The sequence below is a fragment of the Triturus cristatus genome, chromosome 3_2, assembly GCF_964204655.1.
Source record: "Triturus cristatus chromosome 3_2, aTriCri1.1, whole genome shotgun sequence".
NCBI classification, from domain to species: Eukaryota; Metazoa; Chordata; class Amphibia; order Caudata; family Salamandridae; genus Triturus; species Triturus cristatus.
In genome coordinates, this window is record NC_140584.1 from 682,323,043 (window position 1) to 682,347,780 (window position 24,738).

General features: G+C 44.2%; 1 protein-coding gene across 1 annotated transcript in view; it reads left to right on the forward strand.

Annotated features, from left to right (window-relative positions):
- The window catches only part of CALCRL (calcitonin receptor like receptor), a 321,773-nt gene that overhangs the window by 113,324 nt on the left and 183,711 nt on the right, over window positions 1-24,738 (forward strand). The window contains exon 2 of the mRNA XM_085648706.1: window positions 14,330-14,432. Within this exon, the coding sequence (XP_085504832.1) occupies window positions 14,382-14,432 (51 nt within the window). The 5' untranslated portion in view covers window positions 14,330-14,381. The remainder of the gene's footprint in view (window positions 1-14,329; window positions 14,433-24,738) is intronic.

Here is a 24,738-nt window from a genome sequence, read left to right on the forward strand (position 1 = left end):
ATCGCCACAGGTTTCATCGTAAGTTCACTGCCATGAAATCTGTGGTGGTGAGTAAACTCGTAATATGCTTGGTGGTGCCACAGGGACACCGCTGGCATATTGTTATGTTATGTTATAACGTTTTGTAGAGCACACAGCTGCCCCAGCGAAGGGGCGTCTCTGCGCTAAGCAACAGAAAGGGAGGCTGCTGATAATTGGACGTCCTACGGGGAAGGAAAGAGGTGGGTCTTGATGGCCTTACGAAAAGCAAGGTAGTTGTTAATGCTGCGGATGGAAAGAGACAGTGAATTCCAGAGTTTAGATGCCAGAACACGGAAGGAATGCCCACCAGCCCGTTCCCTCCTTACCCGGGGAACAACCACCAGATGATTGCCAGTCGAGCGGAGCTGGCGAGTGGGAGGATAAGATGACACCAGATATTGGGGCCCTCAGTCTGCCACCGCGAGGGAACGTGGGTCCCTGGTCAGTGAGGCGGCCCCATAGCGGTCCGACCACCGTACTCGTAATACTGTGGTCAAACCACTGGTGCGTCGGTCCCCGACCTCCACTGCCCTTCCACCACGAGTTTGGTGGTTCTATGGACTGCCAATATCGTAATCGGGCCATTCGTTTTCAATTTATTTTTATCACTCTGCAGGACCGACTGACCTTTCTGTTTGTCTCCTCTGTTCACTCATTCCACCTGACACCCCCTGCCTCTCATGCTATCTGTTGAGGCTTCTACCCCCCCTTCCTCGGGTGTTGTTCTCCCACACCTCCCTTTTTCGTTCTACACCATTTAATGTATTTACTTATTTATTTTAAATTGGAATTGGTTTAGATAAGGGCCGGACAGTTGCACTTGCTTCTTTTTTATTTACCTAGCATCTCATGCATACTTTGTGATTTAATTTTCAATTCTAACTTGGCTGTCAGCCTTTGTGGATTGGTAAATTAAATCTTGAAAAATGCCATAATGGCTGCCAGAACATTATCACCCCGGCACAGACATGCGCACTCACACGCATTCATCTTGGAATGATTTTTTTTTATTCGAACATGTTTTGTAATGCACCTGAGCCCAATTTGGATTTTGTTTTCTTTTTGTTTTGCCAACACAGACAGGCACTAGCAAATCCAATAGCTCAGCAATTGCAAGATCTGTTCGCCTTGCCAATTCTTGTCCTCCTGACTAAAAATAGTAAGGCCACACCATTCCCATATTCTGTCATCATTCATCACTGGCCCTTTTATGGTGTGGATCGTTTTTAAGAGAAACGAGTTTTTTTTATCTTGTTCCAGATCCAGAAAGCAAGCCCCGTCTATTTCTCAATAGATGAACCTAAAGTTAAAATGGACATTCTATGTATACACCATAAAACAAAAGGCTTCAACCCTGATCGCATAACCGGTTCTCAAACACTGAATTGCCTCACCACATAACTAATAAGGTTAATGCGTCTCCAAACCAAGTAGTGGTAACAAACTGCTTAGAAATACCTACTATCATCCCTCTCCTCAAATTACTCACTCTTTACCAAGTACTAATAAATGTATATCGCCTAGCTCAGTAATGCTTAACATATTAAATTCTCTTGACCCCACTGAATCACAACTGAAGGCCAGGAACCCCAAAGTCATTTCTACGATCTGTTCCGCAACATCAATGCACAAAGAACTACAGAATTATACACTACGAACTCAGCACATCAACTTCCTCTGCATCTTTAAGTCGGAGAGCTGCCACACAAATCAACAGGCACCCATGTGAAATCAGAGCTCTCAGAAGAAGTGGTGGGACAGAAAAAATAACTGGAGGACACAGGGCAGCATTTGAGCTTAACGTGACAAAGTTCGAGACCATGCACAATATGTCAAAAACTGTAATGTAATAAAAGTTAGAAGATATGGTGTTCTTTATGCCAGAGTACATACTGCCTACCAGGAAGTGGCACTCTGTCTGTGTATGTATTTCAGCTCTGGTGCTTGGGATGTGTTGGTGTTTGGACATGTGCATCAGTGGACAGGAGAACATGCAGCTTTTGGGCATTCTATCTGTGTTCTCATGCATAGATCACTGAGCACATAGAATGCTGGCTTTCTATGTGTGCAGATGCAAGACAAAATTGTGATTAGTCAGGAGCTTATTGCTTATTTAGGTCAACAGTGACAGTGTACATTCACACATTCGCTGTCCTGAACTTGCAATCGGCATCTGACTAAAAATGTTTTTTAAATGCTTACGATTATTTTTTTTAACTTATATTTGTTGCATGTATTAATACATATATCAAATACATTTAGAAAGCAATACAATAACTTAAAGCATTTATTAAGTTCAAAATACTCATGATTATTCACAGACAATAATGGTCAGAGGTCATATGGGTCTACAGGCCCCTATAGGTCTGCAGGTCAGAGGCTGACCTAATTGATAATATCCCTATCAAATGGAAAAAAAATTGCATATGTATTTATCAGCCAGTTACAATTTTATCTAAATGAAGGTATTTTTTTCACCCTAAAACAATCACTGGGTTACCCTGATCACCGTCAAGAGAGGGCTCTCCTAGAACTGCGGCATATTGTCTTGTTGTCTGTGCAGTGAATCAACTCAGCATCTTTCTCCTAATCTACCCATCCAATGTATGCAGTAAGGTTGAGCATGACACTGAGACCATTGTATACTGGTGGCTGGAGTGGCAGACATGCCCATCAAATAGATTCAGGCCTTTCAAGCCATGAAATTAGCAAACAGTCACTCCATGACAATTGATACCAGATTGGCTTCATGTTTGTCGAAGTGCAAAAGGCTGTAAACCTCCCCCTTTCAAGTGCAACTTTCACATCGTTCATACATAAGATAATTCATGTGCTTGGGATTTGCCTCCTATATAGGAGGTCAACATTACACTTTATTTTAAATTAACACAAATAGTGGACACGTCACAGTCCTTGATGGCTGTCTTTAAGGTAGGCAGACATGCCTGGTGAACTGTTATTCAAAATTAAAGAGTTCGAGATTGGAGCTTTTCATATCAGTTAGACCCATCTCGCCTCGTGCAGCAGAGCTGTCCATCAATCGCAGGCCTCATTTTCTACTGGATGGCATTATCTGTCAGTAAACACGCCATCAATGTCAGGCCTAATTTCATATTAGGTGGTCTGCCGTTATGGAGAGGCCGCCCACCTAATTTATAAATGACTGCCAAGGAACATGACAGCGCTTACTGGCAAGGCATATTACTCTGCGCTACGGGGGATCTCGAGACGGGGTTTTCTTTTTGTAAACAACATTTTGTATTCTCCCCTTCTCGCATGGCTACGGGAGCATTATAATGTTGTTACTATTCCCTATTGCCAGGTTTTACCTGGCGGTAAGAAAAAGTTAAAAAAAATGATTACATATCCGCCCATCCTAATTGGGTGGGCGGACATGTAGCCATTTCTCTTCAGCCCTTACACCCCAGGGCTTTCAGAGAAGTTTGCCCACAACGGAGATAGAGTAGTCTCCACTGTGGCTAAACTGAAGGTCTGCCCGCATTGGAAGTAGGCGGGGCGAGAACTGCGGCGCTGCAGCTACCGAGTTCCTTTCCCACCAATTTATTAATCGGGCCCTATGTCTCACTTCATCTTTGAATCATTTACAGACATGAGAAAAATAAAAGAAAATCTACAAAGAATTAATGAGCTAAAAAAGAAATAGAAACACCTAATGTGGCGTGTTGTGTTATTTGAACATGAAGCCACAGTGTATACATATGTATACATTTTAATAATTGACCCAACAGAATGGCAGGTGAAGCCAAGAAATTCTTCTGTCTGCAGAATTCCCCGGGCATTTCTACAAATCCTGAGGAAAGGCTTCAATATACGTTGCAAGACGGATGGTTATACCTATAGATACCGCCGCACTGTGTGCATTCAATAAACACTGAGCTAAAATGCTTCAAATATTAAATCGTGACCCTGATAGAAAATACCCCGTTGCATCCCCAGAAAGTGTGCAGTCCTTGCAGTGATCCCATCCTCTGCCGCAGGCCGGGCCTTTGAATCGCCCTGAAACTCAAACTTTGAGTGTTAATTATATCAAGGCAATCCCAGTGAACACTGCATCCGACGCAGCAAACTCTCCACACTCTCTCGTGCACAGTATGGGCATGAATAGAGAGCATCATGCACCATGAGCCTATGCCTACATCAGCGATGCTCAGTACATGTGACTGATTTACTATAATAATAATAATCCACATTTGTAAAGCGCGACCAATCACCCGTAAGGGTCTCTAGGCGCTGGGGGCCGTCGGGAAGATTAAGCAAGCTATTGCCCAGAGTCACATGTCTGCTGGGCTAATTTGCCACCAGCGCCGAGGTTCGAACCGTGATCCCCAGATTCTGGAGTCAGTCTCACTGGCCGCCGCGCCACACCTCTTCCCTTCCCTTCTATATTGTAAAGAGCGAACAATCACCCGTAAGGGTCTCTAGGCGCTGGGGGCCATCGGGAAGATTAAGCAAGCTATTGCCCAGAGTCACATGTCTGCTGGGCTAATTTGCCACCAGCGCCGAGGATCGAACCGTGATCCCCAGATTCTGGAGTCAGTCTCACTGGCCGCCGCGCCACACCTCTTCCCTTCCCTTCTATATTGTAAAGAGCGAACAATCACCCGTAAGGCTCTCTGGGCGCTGGGGGCCGTCGGGAAGATTAAGCAAGCTATTGCCCAGAGTCACATGTCTGCTGGGCTAATTTGCCACCAGCGCCGAGGATCGAACCGTGATTCCCAGACTCTGGAGTCAGTCTCACTGGCCGCCGCGCCACACCTCTTCCCTTCCCTTCTATATTGTAAAGAGCGAACAATCACCCGTAAGGCTCTCTAGGCGCTGGGGTCCGTCGGGAAGATTAAGCAAGCTATTGCCCAGAGTCACATGGTGCTGGGCTAATCTGCCACCGGCGCCGAGGATCGAACCGTGAGCCCCAGATTCTGGAGTTAGTCGCTCTGGCCACCGCGCCACACCTCTTCCCTTTTATGCTATACTGCTCTCTCTTTTAAAGCTGAATGTAGATTATCTGCGTAAATCCTCCTCGCTGGAATTCATTTACATTAACATGCATCCAATCCACCACCAACTGTGATTACTCAAAATCCATGTAGTAGTAAACTTTATTGTTTGGTTAATTAAAACCATAATAATGTGACATGTAAACGTTTGAGATATATAAATACAAAACCATACAGTACATATAACCTTCATGATATGACGGTTTAAAGAAATTAAAATAAATTAAAAATTACAATTCAGGGTAGTGCAAATGTTCCATTTGTGGTGTTGAGTGTGCTGGGGGAAGGCTAGGCCTTGTTTTTTATGGCATGTTAAAAATTGTAACAGGTTACAGTTAAATTGAGGATCCGACGGGTTGAGGCACTGAATGATGGCGGCCCTGCATGTCCTGATCTTTCTTGATTTGTGGTCAGGCCCCAATAATGTGGCGCATGCTGGATATAAATATGGACAAATGCAAATCAGATGGATAAAGTCCTATTTTTTTTTCCCACAAAGTCTGCATGCTATGGTACTGTTGTATTTCCAACAAGTTGTTGTACCAACTATTGTTGGTAGCTCACCGAACCAAAGTGCCGTCTGCCGTTTCTTAAAAAATACAGAAAATGTAAGGCTTAGTTAGGTACGATGCTTGCTTTAGAGAGTCATAGTTATTAATTACCATCCACACGTGTGTTCACTGGCGAAATGTGTTTTTATCTTCTACCAGTGATTGAAGTCTTGCCATTTTGTTGATAATTCGTCTGGAAGATGAAAAAGACTGTTTTTTATTCTCCCGTTTTGGTAATTTGGAGAGCTTTGTGTAAATATTTATTGTATGAGGACTTTTTGTCTTTTCCCACTTCTATCATTCTGAGTCAAGTTTTATTTTTTATGATGGAGTACATCCTTCCAAATGATTCATTAATTAGCCCGAATTCCAGCCGCACCTGTGCTGATGATGCGCTTTTGGGTAGTTGGAAGGTCCATTTATAGGTGATAACAATCAGTTTGTTTGGAAGTTTTGAGTCTTTTGCATACTGGGTGACTCTACCACAAGATATTGTCGACAAGATAGCAGTGGTTTAAAAGATGGGCATTCCAGTGTTTTTGCTAGTATACCGAAGGTAAATGTTAGCACGCTGGCCCTTTTTATCATGTAGTTCCTCTGTTCTTGTTGATTGAACCAATTATCTAGGTAGACTACTAAGTATTTATAGCTTGTGACTTCCTCCAGCATCTTACCCTTCAGCCAGATCTTAAGTTTGCAGCCTTGTCGGTTTTGGATCAGCATGGTTTTAGACTTACTTGTGTTGATTTCCAGATTATTAATTGTGACATAATCCTGCATTTCTATTAGTACCCTCTGGTGGCCGACATGTTTTTGGCTCATTAATACCACGTCATTGGCATATGAAAGATGTGCCAGGGTTAATGAGCCCAATCAGGGCGGATGAGAATTAGTCCAGCGTTTGTGCGAAGTCAGACATAAACAGGTTGGTTGGATAGTGAGCCAGCACGCATCCTTGTTATTTGTTAGGATCTTTCTCGAGACCCTAGTGCCATCGCCCAATTTGACTCTTACCCAGGTGTGGGTATAGAGTTGCGTTATTCCTTGCAATATGTTTTCTGGGATATTCCAACCTTTCAGTTTTTTCCATAGCCTGTGTTGGTCCAAGCAATCGAAGGCTGCGTTTAGATCTATGAAGCAGAGCTGTTTTTTCCCTTTTGCATTTGCTGGTGATTTGCCAGACTGCTAGTATGTTCATCATTGTTCTGGTCCCTTGCCTAAATCTGGTTTGATTAACTAGGATCAGGTTTAGCTTGTCTGACAACTCCGTCAGTTCTGCCAGGATCATTGATGCGTAGTATTTTGCTTCGGCATCAAGTAGTGCAATAAGTCTGATATTTGCTAGGTTTCATCGGTCTCCCCCCTTATAAATTGGGTTTATTATTGAACCTAACCAGCTAGGTGGAATGCTACCTACTAGTTCAACATAGAAAGATGAGTGCCACACAATTTTGTGTCGCCTTTGAAGAGGGCTTGTGGGATGCCCTTTGGTCCCGTTGCGCCATCACTTTTTACTCTCTTTATTGTGTTGATGTTGTCTTCAATTAGGAATGTATTATTGGGGGCTTATTCTACGAGAGGGAGGGTTTTTCTGACTGCACCAATGTTGCTGTTATTATTCCTATCTCACTTGCATTGTTAGGAGGTTGTTCCATATGCAGAGTTGGCGCTGATTTTTACAGATTTCTCCCTTCAAATCTTCTTGCCAGGAAGTCTGCCCAGGCTTCCTCTTGAACGTTCGAGTTGTTTCAAGTTTTCATTGGCCTGCCCAGATTGTTCACTTGGTCCCAGAAAGCACTCGTGTTTGTTTAGCAGTGGATACAGTGGATTATTTTTTCTTCCTAGTGTAGTTTAACCGTTTTGTCTAGGGCAGCTTAATATGAGAGCCAAGGGGCGAGTCAGTAACCTCTAAATAAAATAAACCTGTCCAACAGAATGATACCCATTTTCCCAGCTTAAGAAGAATGAAAGGCTGAGTCGACCCACTGGCATTTGACCGTGTTATAGTATGTTCCATTATGTCCATCAGTCTGATGCCACCCTCCATAGTTAGGACATCCTAGCTGCCTCCACCTGAGAGCCCTTTTGTGAGGATCTGGCAGAGCATCCTTTGCACTGAGGAACCAGTGCTTGAAACTGTATGTTGTCTTATAGGTGTTTAGTTGTCTGTGTTTTAGCAATAACTTTATTTTGTTTTAGTTCTCGTTAATGCTTTGTGTGAGTTACGGTGAAAGTAAAGTGAGTTTGGTCTAGGAAGATTTTTCTGTTTAAGATGTGCGCGTACATTTGCTGAGGGACTTTTCAGTGTTTTTCACACTTAGTGGGTGCGACAAATTGTCCATTTTCTGGTAAGAACTTGGGGGCATATGTATCAACCGAATTTTTAATCGCAAACGCTGCAATTCGCAAAAAACAGCGTTTGCGATTAAAAATTTGCAAAACGGGATGTATGAGGCAAATCCTCATCGCAAATTTAAGGAGTCGCTAATATAGCGATTTCTTAAGTTTGCGTAAGCATTTAAGAAATCGCAAATTGCGATTTCTTAAATGATATGTACCACGCACCAAAGCATTGCGACTAATCCTTAAGAAATTGCAAATTACCACCAACTTCTAGTTGGTGGTAATTTGCGATTTCTGTTAAAAATGCACTTTTTGTAATTTTACAAAGTGCCACGTGGCGCACATACATGCCCTTAGGGCATGTATGTGCGCCATATGCACACACATGCTCATTTCAGGGGTGCATCAGGGTGTCATCATGACACCCTTGGACCTTTGAAATTATTCTCAAATTGCGATTAGCAAATTGCGAATCGCAATTTGAGAATTACTTCCCATTCATTCCTATGGGTCTCCTAGCCCATAGAAATGAATGGGAAGGTATTCCTTAATTGCGATTTCGCAATTTGCTAATCGCAATTAAGGAATTTTAAGAAATCGCTAAAGTTTTGCGATTTTTTAAATACATCCCGTTTTGCAATTCTCAAATAGCGATTCTTTAAAAATCGCTATTTGAGAATCGCAAATGGAGATGTTGATACATATGCCCCATAGTTCTCTTCTGTTAATGCACCACAATTCAGGGTTATACGATGCGGTGTTTCACCCATGAGGGAGTGTTCTTTTTGAGGTAGTTTTAACTGTGTTTTTCTAAGCAGCATATAGGTGGTGTGCATCATGATGCAGGCGATTTGGCATTGCTGTGATAGCTGTACGGGTTTTGTGCAGTGTTGTGCACATGATGGTGATGTGGTTCTGTCTCGCTTGTGCTAATTATGCCCATTTGTAGGTGAGATTGCCACATTATTGTGTGCTGGGTGTACAATATCTAACAAAAGTCTAATTCTTGGCTTTCTGATGTGTAGAAATCCCTTTATACGCATAAGTGTGATGTTGGCTGGTTGCAATAGGGTGAGCCAAAAGTCTGTAGAGTAGAAAAAGCCATCTGAATAAAGCCAATTGGGGACATCAGGGTTGTGATGTTTGCGACATGCAGGAAGATGCAAGATTGGTGCTTTCACTGCTGCTATTGAAGCAGCAAGATGATCGCCACACCCGTACTTGGTTTTAAGAAAAAGTGCGACAGCCGCTCCGCCAATTATTTCAGCATGTAAGAAATATTTTAGAGAGTTGAGGTGAGAAGGCCCGTCTGGGCTGCTCCCACAGTATTGTACTGTATTGTATATGTTATTTCTAAAGCGCAGCTATCACTAGCGCTGTGCAGAAATAGACGGGAGGTACAGGATGGCACTAATGCCTCGGAGATTACTGAAGGGTTAAATAAGAGAGAAGCAGACAGAGCCTGAAACTCCAAAAATCCAGGATTTTAGAGATTTCCTGAAATGGGCTTCAGATTGGATGAGACAAAGATAATTGAGGAGTATAGTCCATGCTTTTACTCCAAGAACAGTTACTGATCTGCCTCCCTTAGTTTTATATCTGAACGGTGTGGGTTTTAAAAGGTTGGCTGAGGAAGACCTAAGGGGGCGTGTGGTGACATAGGGTGGAATTCTAGATCTTAGATATGCGGGTCCTGAGTCCCTGAAAGCTCTAAATGCGATGAAAGTATTGTGAATAGCACTCTTTTCTGAATGGGTAGCCAATACAATGTTTTTAAAACTGCGGAAGCTGAGGAGCGACGTGGCAGTTTAAGCACTAGGCGAGCTGCCTCATGTTGAACGCTCTGAAGTTTTTTAAAGATTGCCTTGTTGGCACCCGCGTAGAGGCCATTGCAGTAGTCTAGCCTAGAGGTTATTAGGGCTGCTGTGACAGTTTTCCTTGCTGTAACTGGGAGAAGGTCAAAAAACCTTTTCAGGGATTTGATTTGCTGGAAACACTTCCCAGCCACTGATGGTGCTTGTGGACGGAAGGAAAGATTAGAGTCGAATTTTACCCCAAGATTGTTTACTACCTCCACCATGTTGGGTGGAGGGGGGTATTTGGGGGCCACCAGTGACTGGGGGTGAAAGTGTTGGCTTTTCCTAGGAGCCTGATTTCTGTATTTTCTGAATTACACTTCAAGTGGTTCTGCTTCATCCAGTCTATAACCTCTGTGAGACAATGTTGGAAGTTTTCTTGAACATTGACAGAGTGTTTGTCTAATGATAGAATCAGCTGAGTGTCATCTGCATATGAGGTAGTTTCGATGTTAAATGATTATATCAATTCTATGAGGGGGCCATGTAGATGTTAAACAGCACTGGGCTTAATATAGAGCCCTGCGGGACACATGTACACAGTGGTTTCATGGCTGACTGGCAGTGACCAAGTGTGGGTACTTTTTGACGGCCTGTCAAGAATGATTTGAGCCAGGTCAGAGCCAAATGGGAAATGCCACACGCATTAAGGAGATAGCTCAAGATCTCATGGGAGATGGTATCAAACACAGCTGATAAATGTAACTAAATCTGTACTGCATTTTTCCCACATTGAGTTCCATCAGCTGATCTTTGCTGTGTTGTATAGGCTGATGAGCAGGTTCCAGGGTATGATGAGTAGTCATGGCTTAGCACTTATGATACAACCCCTAGAACTGCACAGGATGGCGGCTTAACTGATGCCAACCCCCATGATGCTGTCTGTGCGTTCTCACCTATGACCTCCCAATCTAGACCAAATTTTGAGCCCCAGCCTACCATTCCTTTCCTAGATTCATCTCTGAGAAAGGCCAGCTCACTGGAGGCCATATTCACTTCAAACACCAGGCAGCCAGGAGGGAACCTACGAGGCCCTGGTGATGAAAGAAACTGCTCCCCCTGCACATCTAGTGTTCCCAATAACCTCTCACTATCAAGCCTCATTCCATACACCTCATCGCTGTCTTTCTGGTGAGCGCAACCAAACCCTCTAGCTCTTAACTATGACATTCAGGCCCAAACTGTGGAGAACCTGTTCTAGTTCTATGTAGCTGATCACTCTTATATGTATCAGGAAGCCACCTTTCACTGCAATTGTGAAATTCTTACCCTGGCAGTGTCATATCTGCCTTCGATTATTATTAAAGTTCCTATACCCCCACCTATGAACTCCATCCTCAGCTGGGACTGCCCAGAGGAACTCACTAGCCCACATATATATGGTAAGGCATTGGTACTGCTGTGAATGTAGGTCCTGATGGTACACAAGCTACTGAAAAACACAGGCACAATGTGAGGGGAGAACACACCGACTACCAGAAGCAGATATTCACAGTTCCACAAGCAACCATGGCCTAGTCCATACCCAAAAGCCAATTATGTTCGCATCATGCAGACAATCCCAAGAATAAACAGGGGAGGCCCCAAAATGCCACTTCTGTAATACAAGGAGCACCTTCAGGTGGTATACACAGATAGAAAGGGTCCAGTGGGACAGAGGCTCTCTGGTCATAGAGCACGGAGGATGTGCACCAGCAATCCTGCACCACAATAAAGGTGTAATACACAGGAGAAGATTCTATTCATTCGACCCGAGCAAGCAGCTACCATGGGAAGATCGAGCATGCATATCTGTGCCAAGCAGGGAAGCACAAAGCGAAATCCTCTCAGAGTGCCTGGCCCCAGGGCAGGAAGTGTGATGCATAAACATCCAACCCCAATCCATATCGAAGACCCAGTCCACCAAGCAACTTCCCTCACAGTTCACCACTGTCCTTCATTAGCACCATTGATGACCCTGTTCCCATAAGCCTATTGGACATACTGCAACAACATGGGGTGTGTTCCAGTACCACATTGTTGATGACTAAACCACATGAAAGGTAGTAGGAAAATGAAAAATGGATAACTAAAGTAAACTAGTGAAATAAATATGGATATTAAGGTGGTATCTTACGCTGATCTCCAGAAGTTCTTACATACCCATCAAACCTCACACCCACATAGTTGTGATTGACACTTCTCTGCACAGTGAACTACTTCACAACTAATTTGTTAAAATATCCTATGAATATTACAGAATATGAGATCTACCAATATTTTACTGTGAGCAGTCGTTTCTTCATAACCTAAAAATAGTAATTAGCTACATGTGTACATAATGGGGTCTATTCACAAAGATAATGTCGGCAATTCACAAATGAATACCATTCCTTATTCCAGCCTAGAAAAGCGAAGTTCTGATGTAGTGTACCTTTACAGAGAGAAAAGGGAAATGGATCACCCCAAATTTCATGAGGGTGTAAGGAGTAGCGGTATCGCCACAGGAATAAATATTTTCCCCACAGTGAAATAAAAAATTAAATGTGCATTTGCACAGGGTAATCAATTCCTTCTGTGTGCAGTTCTCCATACTCAGTATTAAGGGATTACATTCTCAACAAGGAAATCACGTTTTCTCAAGGACTTAACAAGGAAACCTGTATCATGCACATCTTTCCAGGCAGATTACTTGAGGAGTTCATTAATTCAAAATAATAGTAAATCTACATTTGGATGTAACCGTAATGGGGCTATTCACAAAGGTAACTTACACTTGTGAGTAATGTTCACACATAAGTTTACTCTTCCACTTTTGAGTAGCCTTACTACATTTGGCTTTTCACAAAAAACTACACAAAAGTATAGACTTACGCATCCCCACCCCCTCAAAATATAGGGAGTAGCCAAATTTACGAGTGTAGGTTACAAATGCCAAAAACAAACAGTAGTAGGTCCAGCACCACACATGGCCAACCACAGATACTGCAACACACTCCCAAAGAAAAGAATGGAGATAAACTTAAAATAAAATCCCATATGCAATTTATTAACTAAATATATAAATAAAATATTTATTATTTAATTACAAATATGTTATTAATCTTTTTTGAATTTGACAATTAATGCAAGGTTTATTAAAATATAATTACATTATTTTGTAATGAATTATATGCAGCACTGCCAATAATTATTCATGCATAATAAAAACATTACATTTTTTGTTTTAGGTGGGAATCTATTTCTTAAATTAAACCTCAGAAAAATAATTGTAATTTCACATAATTAAATTAATTTAATTTATCAGTCATTATTCAAATTAAATTAATCAAACTTCAATTCAAAATTAAGGTAATAATGCTGTAGGATTTGTTTTATTTTGTGCAAAATGTAAAATATATCAAATTAATTTATACTTATATTTAAAAATATATCTTTTTACCAACTTTTTCCAAGCTTCGTATACTTTGGAGATCTCGGTAAAGGTTGTTAAAATAGTTTTTAATTCAATAATAAATATGTTTTATTTTTACATTTTTTTAACATTAAATTATATTTTAAACTCTTTTATGTCATTTGATGTAATTTAGCATTACTTCCAATGGGGTATTAATATATTAAGTCCCTGTCCCCCTTATTTTCTAAGGAATGGTAGTGCAGTACCAACATTGACTATGTGGGGTGCTAGACTTACTTCAGTTCTGAGTATTGGGCCCTTTTAGGCTGTAATAACTTTAGAAGTGCAGTTTGTGAATAGCAATGTGCTTACTCTTTTGGAGGTGGGTGATCATCCATCCCTAAACCCCTCCTCAACCCCATTCTTAATTTTCCCAAAACACCTAGTAATGCTTCCCTAATCCCCTGCCTTTTAGTTGTTAGTATCTCCATTTTCCGGCCACTTCCCTCTGGCTCTCCCAAACTCACTACTTAAATGTATCCACACTCTGGGCAGAGATCTCCGCACTGAAAATGATAAGCAAGGTGCTAGTGGAACCTCGGCACTCAAGTCTGTGAATAGCATTTTGTAGTATGTTTTGTAGCACTATTGTACAACAAAGCATACTACACAGTGAATAGGCCCCTAAATATCCATTTGTAGCAAGCCTAGTTTTTTTGCAAATTGGCCTTTGTGAGGTAAAGAAAAAAAGTTAAATGGAATCAGTTGCCTATGTGTTTCTACATCAGGGTTGTGTAACCTATCAAAAAGCACTGTTACTCCTTTGAACCATTATTCTGTCTCAACTTGTGCAAAAGCCGCTATTGTAAAATGTACATATTTTAACATTACAGTATATGTAGAGGACCCAGAACATCATAGTATACCATATTTAGAAATGTGTATATTTATTGGAACATCATAACTTAAAGAAAGCTCCAAAATGATGCAAAGCCAAGAAACCATCTTTGCAAACATAAAACAACGCTGTCAGTAACTGCGAGATCTAGTCTCTCATTTTGCACTCTCTTTCTTCAGAACTCATATACCAGAGAAACAGGTTTGGCAGCAGAGTGAGGTCCAAATCGCTCCATCGCCAACGTTTATTTCTTTTTCCTCCCCCAATAGCGTGTTCTTTGCTTTGGTTTGAAAAGAAAATCCAAGAGTACCTGAAGTAACCATGGAAAGAATCTCGATTCTACAACTTCTGCTTCTCAGTTCTTCTCTGACGGTGAGTGGTTGCAGTTTATGCTACTTTGTTTCTGCATGTGCATTAACTTAAAGGACTTTGTAAATACCAAATCTGAGGTGTGACCTGAAACTTTCCTTTGACTTACTCTTCAATTTGCTTACAATTTGAGGTATTTTCTATAGCACCAATATGCCAACTTGCAGCCACTTGACAGCACTTTGCTCTGCAAACTAACTGACATAGTTGTGGTGATATTAATGTCAGGGTGTACATGGTATCAAGTGACAGCAATTGAAGTACCATCGGCATTAGCCTATGGTGAGTATATTGCCAATGATAGTCCCAATGGAATTAGACCTTAGTCAGATTAATACCAAAGATAGTTCTATCGGTCTCATTGGCATTAGCCGTTGGTAAGGATATTACCAAAGATAGTTCCATCTGCATTAGCTGTTGGTAAGGATATTACAGAAGATCGTCACAATGGCATTATCCCTTGGTAAGAATATTACCAATCATAGTCCCATCTGCATTAGACCTTGGTAAAGATATTACAGAAGATCGTCACAATGGCATTATCCCTTGGTAAGAATATTACCAATCATAGTCCCATCTGCATTAGACCTTGGTAAGGATATTACTGAAGATAGTCCCATCTGCATTAGACCTTGGTAAGGATATTACTGAAGATAGTCCCATCTGCATTAGACCTTGGTAAGGATTTTACCGAAGATAGTCCCATCTGCATTGGACCTTGGTAAGGATATTACCAAAGATAGTCCCATCTGCATTAGACCTTGGTAAGGATTTTATCGAAGATAATCCCATCTGCATTGGACCTTGGTAAGGATATTACCAAAGATAGTCCCATCTGCATTGGACCTTGGTAAGCATATTACCAAAGATAGTTCCATCTGCATTAGACCTTGGTAAGGATATTACAAAAGATCGTCACAATGGGATTATCCCTTGGTAAGAATATTACCAATCATAGTCCCATCTGCATTAGACCTTGGTAAGGATATTACTGAAGATAGTCCCATCTGCATTGGACCTTAGTAAGGATATTACCAAAGATAGTCCCATCTGCATTAGACCTTGGTAAGGATATTACTGAAGATAGTCTCATCTGCATTAGCTTTTGGGAAAAATATTATCAATCACAGTCCCATCGGCATTAGACCTTGGTAAGGATATTACCAATGATAGCTTCATCTGCACCTCCATGTATCTTTTCCCTTGGTAAGGGTATTACCTAATTTTTGAAATGGTTAGTAGTGGTGTGTAGTGGTATGTACCATTACTAGTTGGATTCCAGCTATCTGGAGTTACTGTGTCTCTGCATGTCACATTTACAGGTCTCTTTTGTAAGTTTTGTTGAAAAGTTCCATTTTTAAAAGTTCAATGTACTTTACAGTTGTCTTGTCACGTCCTTTTCAAGATTTTCTTTAGAGCATGGGAGGTTTGTGTCTGTCTGCTCAAGGAAATGCTCCTACATCCCAGTACATCATAGGCCGGAACAGTGTATAGAACTGCTTAACCGTTTACATTAGTGGTAGGTTGAACACTAGATTTCATTGCAGTGCATTTGCTCACTGCATACTATTGTTAGTCTGTGCTCTATTCTGAGGCCTAATGCACATTCACTTTTGCGCATCAATCTAGGACGTCGGCCTCCATATCGAGAGGGTCAGAGGGTCCTGTTTATTGCATCTGTTAAATAGTCTTGGGTTTGGAATTTAACTGTTGCAATAGATAGCATGTTACAAGTTTTTCAATGCAGATTTTTGTGCTTTCTGCACAAAAATCCGCACCTGACAATTACCAAGAGAAAACTCTGAGGGATTCTGACCCACTCTTCATTTCACCACCTCTGCTCACAGGTGTTTGCACAGGTGTCACAGTGTATCAAGGTACCCGTAACTGATTCCTTAGTGCAAATATATGTTACTAAACAGGACTTTTCTTACAATATTGCTACTTACAGCAGAACATCTGCAATAGTGGTATATTTTACACCAATGAAGTCTTAGTGTTAGGGATGGCAAAGGGGATGGTGCCAAGGGAGATGCCCTGTAAAATGTAAGAAACACCCACAGACTGGTGGGTTGGTGTAAGTGTTTTCTGGGTGATGATAGGAAAGGGACATGCGGTGGAAGAGATCGAGCTTCAACACAGGAGAAAATATGTTCCCTCTTACTAAAAAAGTAAAGAAAATGTAATTATAAAAATGCACAGTTCTGCAATATTTGGGCAGTTTGTCCACCTACTTGACAATCTCCCTATTTAAATGTAGACAAAGAGGAGTTCTACTGAAAATCCACAGCTGTCATGGATATAGAGCTTGCATTTTTTTTTAAATCTCATAAGTGCCAAAAACTTACTACAAGCACAGGTGTGTAAAAAGGAGGGAGGAGACTCAGTTAATATTAAAAGTTTATTTGATCCGAGTCAACATCCGACTCCGTGTTCTTCCTGCCCAAGGAAAAGGGAGCATTAATTGACCGAACTCCAAAGTAAACATTCTTTGGCAAACAGAACAGGGCAGGTATGAACGACAACCTTACCCGAGTCAGAGCTCAGTGGTGCACGAGGTGTGACCCGATCGCAAAATGACTGCAACTCTTTCACCTTGAATGAAATCAAAGATTAGACAAAAACCTCAAAACAAGGAGGATGGGGAATCTGTCTTCTACTGTATCTCAGCACGGTCCGATTCATGATTAAAGTGCTGTTCACCAACTTGCTCATACACCGATCATGACTCCCAGCACGTCTCACACACTCCTACTCATACACTGCATCCTCCAAGGGTGAATCTGAACCTCCATCACCCTGGTGACCGAACTGATGATTCTCATGTAACAATAACCTGGCCCACTACCCTCTTGCCTACTCACGTTTACCCCCAATGCCTACTTTGAACCTTGATAGCAGAGTTAGTTGCTTCAATCACTTTAGAGGAAAATTGACCTGAGGCAAATGTCTCCTCACTCTACTAGATTTATGTACCATCATCCAAATCCTGTGATTAATCACCAATAAACAAACAAACACGATTACATTTGTCAAAAGTAGCTTTCTCATTATTTTGCTGTTTCTGCACATTAGAAGCTGCAGACAAATACTTATCCTTGCTAATAATCCTAGCACAGTGCTTATTCACTCATCCTTGAAAAGTCTGGAAATAAATGTTTTTCCTTATAACATTTCAAATGTTGAAGTGCTATTGTACTATGTGTCACACAGTTGTACGCCCACGGCATATTCTAATAATTAGCCTTCAAAGACCATGCGTCATGCTAATGCTTTTTTATAAATCATATTCACTCTCAAACAGACAATTCCTCTTCGGACAATAGAGCATAACCCTCTTTTGTGGATAAAGTTGCTATACACACAACCAATAGCACATGTGAGGACCGAGAAATATGTCTCTGACAAGATACTACTCAGAGAGTACGCTGCAGGGGTGCCCATTGTCCCTCCTGCTGTTAGCCCGGGCTATGGAGTCCGTGGCGTGTCAGCTCCATCAGGTACCGCATGGCGAGGGGATCCCTGTGGGCTTGATAGTTCATATTGTGTCTCTCTATGCTGATAACCAATGATATATCTGCGTCAGCGGGCCACCTAGGTCAAGATTCTCCCAAGTGTTATGAAAGAGTTTGGGGAGTTATTGGGGCTACATGTTAACCTTTCAAAATCCACCCTGTTTTTACAGTGGCAGTTGCAGGGGGTAGCCTGGGAATCACTTCTGGACACAGGGCTGGCCTGGAAAACAGAGTGTTCACTATCTAAGGCGCCACATTGCGCAGTGCCATGCTCTGAACCTAGGGAGGGTCATCAGTAATCTTCACCCTTCTATTAAGTTATGGAATATCTTAAAACTCTCCCTGATGGGGAAAGTAGCAATGATCAAAATGGTAATGTTACCCCGTTGTCTGTATGAGCTCCAGGGCACCATGTACGAGATTCCACATCGGTTATTCCATGAATTGGACTGGTTTTTGGTGAAGCTCCTAATGGCAGGGAAAAGATGCAGAATGGGATTGTCCACACATAAACTGGAATGGGACAAAGGAGGGATGGAAGTACCATACCTTGAACTATACTATTTAGGAGCCCAGCATCAGCATGCGGTACATTGGCTTGATGAGGGGGGAAACTGTGAAAAGACTCTACTTCCTGGTACATATGGTGACATTTGTCTGGGGGGCCTTCTGATGAGAGGGAAAAGAATACCTGCGGCCCTGGAGCATTTGATTAGACTGGTATGCAGACTCTGGGAGTGAGCGGTTCAGGGAGTAAAACAGAGGGCGCTTATGCTCCAGACTTGAATGTCTGGATGGTGAGACCCTTTGCCCAGATAGCTCAAAACATGATTGTTGACCAATGACGAGACAGCGGATGTAATATGGTGTCTGATTTATACCCCACAGTCCATTTTATCATCATGCAGGACTTGTTTGAGGATTTTAGGCTGGGACCCAGACAGGTTCTCCAGTACACCAAAAAGTGCAGCCATGGCCAGAGAGCTATGGCCCCTGTTTGTCCAAAGTCTCTGAACCCATACATACACACACATCAGGGCTTGTTCTACCTTATGCATACAATGCACCCCGCCCTTGGGCCTACCATAGGGGTGACTCACATGAAGTAAAGGGAAGGTTTAGGGACTGGCAAGTGGGTGCACTTGCCCAGTCAGCATGACAGTACCAGATTGCACGCAGGTGCTGCAATGGCAGACCTTAGACACATTTTACAAGGCTGCTTCTGTGGGTGGCACAACCAGTGCTGCAAGCCCACTAGCAGCATTTGGATTTACAAGCCCAGGGCACTCCTGCTGCACTTTACTGGGGTCTGACAGTAAACCAAAGAAGCCAATCATGGAATCCAACCAACATATACATTTTATACAGGGAGCACTTGCACTGTGGCACTGGTTGGCAGTGGCACAGTGCTCTGAGCAGCTAACACCAGCAAAACACATGAGGCACAGCAACAAAAAGTGGAAGGGAGACTCACACCAAGGTGCCAGGTCTAACACGTGTCTCCTCCAGCTGAAATGTGGGGAGAACTACCCTACCCCAGGGAGTTCCTCATCACTAAGGCGGAAAAATCTGGACAGACCGTCAGCATTGGCGTGATCTGTACCAGGGCGATGTTTCACCGTGAAATCCATACCCTGTAGGGAAATGGACCACCTCAACAGCTTTGGATTCTCACCCCTCATATGCATCAACCATCTGAGGGGCCTGTGGTCGGTCTGAACCCGGAAGGGAGACCCAAACATGTATGGTTTTAACTTCTTCAGTGCCCAAACCACAGCAAATGCCTCACGCTCAATAGCACTCCATCTCTGTTCCCGTGGAAGTAACCTCCTGCTAAGGAAGGCTACAGGTTGATCTAGGCCCTCCTCATTAATCTGTGAAAGAACAGCCCCCACACCATGCTCTGAAGCGCCTGTCTGAACGATAAACTCTTTGTAGAAGTTGGGAGCCAAGAGCACGTGCGCCGTGCACATAGCAGCTTTCAGGGCCTCAAAAGCTTTCTGACAGGTGTCAGTCCAAATCACTTTCCTGGGCTGCTTCCTAGAAGTCAGCGCTGTCAAAGGGGCAACAATGTTGCCATAACCCTTGACAAACCTCCTGTAGTACCCGGTGAGACCTTGGAAGGCTCTCACCTCTGTCTGGATTTTGGGCGACTCCCAGTTCAGGATGGTTTCTATCTTGGGTTGAAGGGGCGCCACCTGGCCGCTCCCAACCTGGTGCCCCAAGTACACCACGGAACCCTGCCCGATCTGGCTTTTACTTGCCTTGATCGTGAGGCCTGCCCTCCGCAGCGCCATCAACACTTCCCAGAGGTGGCGCAGGTGTTCTTCCCACGTGGAGCTGAACACTGCGATGTCATCCAGGTAGGCAGCACTGAACGAATCCAGTCCAGCCAACACCTGGTTGACCAACCTCTGGAAGGTGGCAGGGGCATTCTTCATCCCAAAGGGCATAACCCGGAACTGGTAGTGCCCATCTGGGGTGGAAAATGCTGACCTCTCTTTGGCCCCATTGGTCAAGGCGATCTGCCAGTTCCCAGACGTTAAATCAAACATGGTGATGTAGTTGGCAGCCCCTAGCCGATCTATGAGCTCATCAGCTCTGGGGATGGGGTGTCCGTCAGTCCTGGTGACTGCATTGAGTCCTCTGTAGTCCACACAGAACCGGAGTTCGGGTGTGGCTCCCGGCGCTGCAGCCTTTGGGACCAGGACCACTGGGCCGGCCCAAGGACTGCTAGAGGACTCAATTACCCCTAGTGCAAACATCTTGGAGACCTCCTCCTTGATGCACGCCCTCACCCTGTCAGTCACCCTGTAGGCCTTGTGCCTCACAGGTGTACTATCCCCAGTGTCTACATCATGGATGCACCAATCAGTGACACCTGGAATCAGGGAAAACAGATCAGAAAATTGTCCCAGCAACTGCCCACAATCATTCTGTTGCTCAGGGGTCAGGGTGGAAGAGAGGATGACACCATCCACTGACCCATCTTGCTCTTGGGCTGACAGGAGGTCAGGAAGAATCTCAGTCTCCTCTTCCATCCCAGCATCTGTTGCCAAGAGCATGCCCACTTGGGACCTCTCCAAGTGGGGCTTCAGGCGGTTGACATGTAGGACCCTCAATGGGTTCCTGGGAGACCGCAAGTCCACCAAATAGGTAACTGGACTCTTGCGCTCCACAACCTCAAAGGGACCGGTCCACTTATCCTGGAGCGCACAAGGCTCCACGGGGGCCAAGACCCACACCTTTTGTCCAGGCTGAAGCTCTACCAGAGTGGCATTCTGGTTGTACCACCGCTTCATCTCCTCCTGGCTGGCTTCCAGATTTGCCTCAGCAAGTTGCCTGGAATGCCTAGTCTGGTTCCTGAAGGCCAGCATGTAGCAATATACATTCTGGGGAGGTTTCCTGGGAGATTGCTCCCAGTCTTCTTTGACCAGACTTAGAGGTCCTCTCACTGGGTGGCCATACAGGAGTTCAAAGGGGCTGAACCCTAGAGACTTCTGTGGCACCTCACGGTAAGCAAAGAGTAGGCATGGTAAGAGGACGTCCCACTTACGCCTCATGAGTTCTTCCAGACCCATTTTCATGCCTTTGAGGGTACGGTTGAATCTCTCAAGCAACCCATTTCCTTGGGGGTGGTAAGGTGTGGTAAACAATGATGCTGACCCTCAGAAAAGTCTCGCAAGGGCAGAATTTTATTGGACCAAAAAATTGCAATCCCTCCAGCCTCTGGGACTCAATGATCGTATTGAACTTACTTGCTTTTTGTAAACATTGCTGTGCCTTGCATCACGTATTTCTATTGCACTTCATACTAGTGCTCTCTTTTAAACATTTGTTTTCTTTTGAATCCGATTTCGTAAACATTGTCATGCAACACATTATGCTTTCAGTGTGTACCTTTTCTATTTTTGTCACTAACGTAACATTTCATAACGTGTATCTGATGTTAATTTCAGTGTGTACTCTTTCTATGTCTACTCTTTAAGCACATCACCCGTCTTCTATTTTGCACTTAAACCCCTCCTCCCGCTCCGACGAACACATGGCAGCTCCCTGCCGGACGTGTTCTCGCCGGATGTGTACGCTTTTGCACCTCCCGGGTAAGTTCGTCAGGTTGTTCTCTTCAGGACTCGTTTATATCGTCTATATCACTGCCCGGTTCTATTCCGTTTCAAACTTCCTCGCAACTTTCTATCGTAACCATTTGCACGCAATTCAGCCTGTTTCCTACTGGTTAACGACTCACCGGTCTTCAGATATAATTTGCTTTTCACTTGGCTTCCGTCACACTCGTGTTTCATATGGGTTCATTTTGTTCTTTACTGTCGTTTTTTTAACAGATCTCCGATATCGTAACACCTCTGATGTTCACCAAGGCATGTGCTCCTCGATTCTAGATCACTCTGAGTGCGTTGTTTTACTATGGGTTAGTCACTCAACATTTAATGCAAAAAGTCATTTCGCAACCTTTTTATTATACTTGTATTTTCCTAATGGGGACCACAGTTTTGATTCGCCTTTTTGTCATTCACAGTCTGAAGAATTACCCCTGATGAAGGGTTCGGTTTGAACCCGAAATGCATTGGGTTTATGGTTGTCATCTTCATAAGACGGATAATGTTTCTCAATACCGTGAAGAAGTTTGCCAACAACTATAAAGTATCTATAAATCATCCACATTGAGAATAAATCAATTGCTTGGAAAATTATGACTACTGATTCATAACTTCGATGAAAATGCTAGAGGTTATACCAGCCCTTTGAAATTGTGCTCGCGCTAGCAAAAGGAACCCTTTCCTATTTGCACCATAGACTGGATGTTTATCACTAGGCACCCATGGACAGTTGCCTTAGCGCTGGCAGCACTCCTTTAAACAAGAACAATTGACTTGAATGTTTCACTGAGTGCACGTTGACACTTCGTTTTGTAAACTTGTAGGTTACGCCACACTCTTGCCAAAGGGATTTCATATACTTGGATATGAAATTGGTACCCCGGTCAGACACCACCTCTAGAGGGAATCCCACTCTGGAGAAAATTCCCATCAGTGCACGTCCCACCACGGGGGCCGTCACTGTCCTCAGAGGGATTGCTTCCGGGTACCGGGTGGCATGGTCCACCAGGACCAGGATAAACCTGTTGCCCATGGCTGTTCTGGGGTCCAGTGGCCCCACAATGTCAATCCCCACTCGCTCAAAGGGGGTACTGACCACAGGGAATGGTTAGAGAGGAGCCTTCTGCTTCCTCCCACTCTTTCCACTTGCCTGGCAAGTCTAACAGGTCCTGCAGTGAGTGTCTGAACTCCTGCGCATTTGAGGCCAATAAAAGTGGGTAACAAGCCTTTCAAAGGTCTTGTCCTGCCCCAAATGTCCTGCCAATGGCACATCGTGAGCCAGCCCCAGTAGGAAGGCTCTGAAGCTCTGGGGTACCACCAGCACACGGGCTGACCCAGGCTCAGCAACCTTAGGCTCTGTATACAGGAGGTCGTTCTCCCAGTAAATGAAATGTGACCCAGACTGATCACCTGCGGCCTGGTCTGCAGCCTGCTGCCGCATACCCACAAGAGAAGGGCATTCTTTCTGCGCCTTACAAAAGTCCTCCCTGGAGGGGCCTCCTTCTTGCTGCCAATGGGTCAGCTCAGGCAGGTCCCCCAGTTCAGCTATCTGTTCCCCTGTAGGCTCCAGGGCATCCCCCTCAAGGTCTGCCTCCTCCTGGACCGTGGGAACTTCAGGGGCCGGTTTCCAGTGCCCCCTGCCTCTTCTCTCTAAGGCCGGTCCCTGGGCCTCCCTCTCAGGCTCAAGGACCTCTTGAGCACCTCTACTTGCTGCCATGGACCGTGTGGTGACACACGCCCAATCAGGCATACCCGACATCTCCAGGTGAGCACTCCGCTCCACCTTAGCCCAAGGTGAGCTCTCCAAATCGTTCCCTAACAGTCAGTCTACAGGCATGGGGGGCCTCACAGCTACCTGAAGAGTACCAGAGACCCCCCCCCCCCACTCAGAGGGAACCTGAGCCACCTTGCAGTGACTCTCTGTGTTGTCAGCGGCAACAACCGGATTGAATGCTCCTGGGACCACCTGCTCTTGAGACACCAGGTGACACTTGACAGCTGTCACACTGGCTCCTGTATCTCTCAGAGCTTCAACCCTACGGCCATTGATGGTCACCCACTGCCTGTATTTTTTAGTGTTATCAGGCAGCTCAGTCTGGGGGACCACCTCACAGTCTCCTAATGAGACAAGGGACATCTCTGCGGGACCCCACCCACCTTGGACTGCCCTCTCCTCCCCCAAGGCTACACTAGCCATCTGCTGGGGCGGAGCACCAGGGGGTGCTGGTTTACCAACTAGGGGACACTTGGGATCAGAGGCAAAATGACCCAGGTTACCACACTTGTAACATTTTAGGGGCCCCTTCTGAACAGGGGGACCTGTCGGGGCCCCGGTCGGCTTCTGGGGGGGACGCTGAGAACCTTTCCCTTGGTTCCCATGGGGATTACTTTGGGGCCTCTTTTGGAACTCCCTCTGTTTACCCTTGTCCCCCCACTCTTCTGCTGGGGACCCTGCCCACCTTTAGCGGAGTCTCCCACAGGACCCTTGTGGATCCTGGTACTGACCCAGCGGTCCGCCTCCTAAGCAAGCTTCCTAGGGTTAGTCAGCCTACTATCAATCAGGTGCTGGCGTAGCTCAGGAAAACAGTTACTGGACAAGTGCTCCCATGCAATTAAATCAAGAAGCCCTTGAAAATCATCAACCTTGCTACCCTTCACCCAACCATCCAGTGCTCT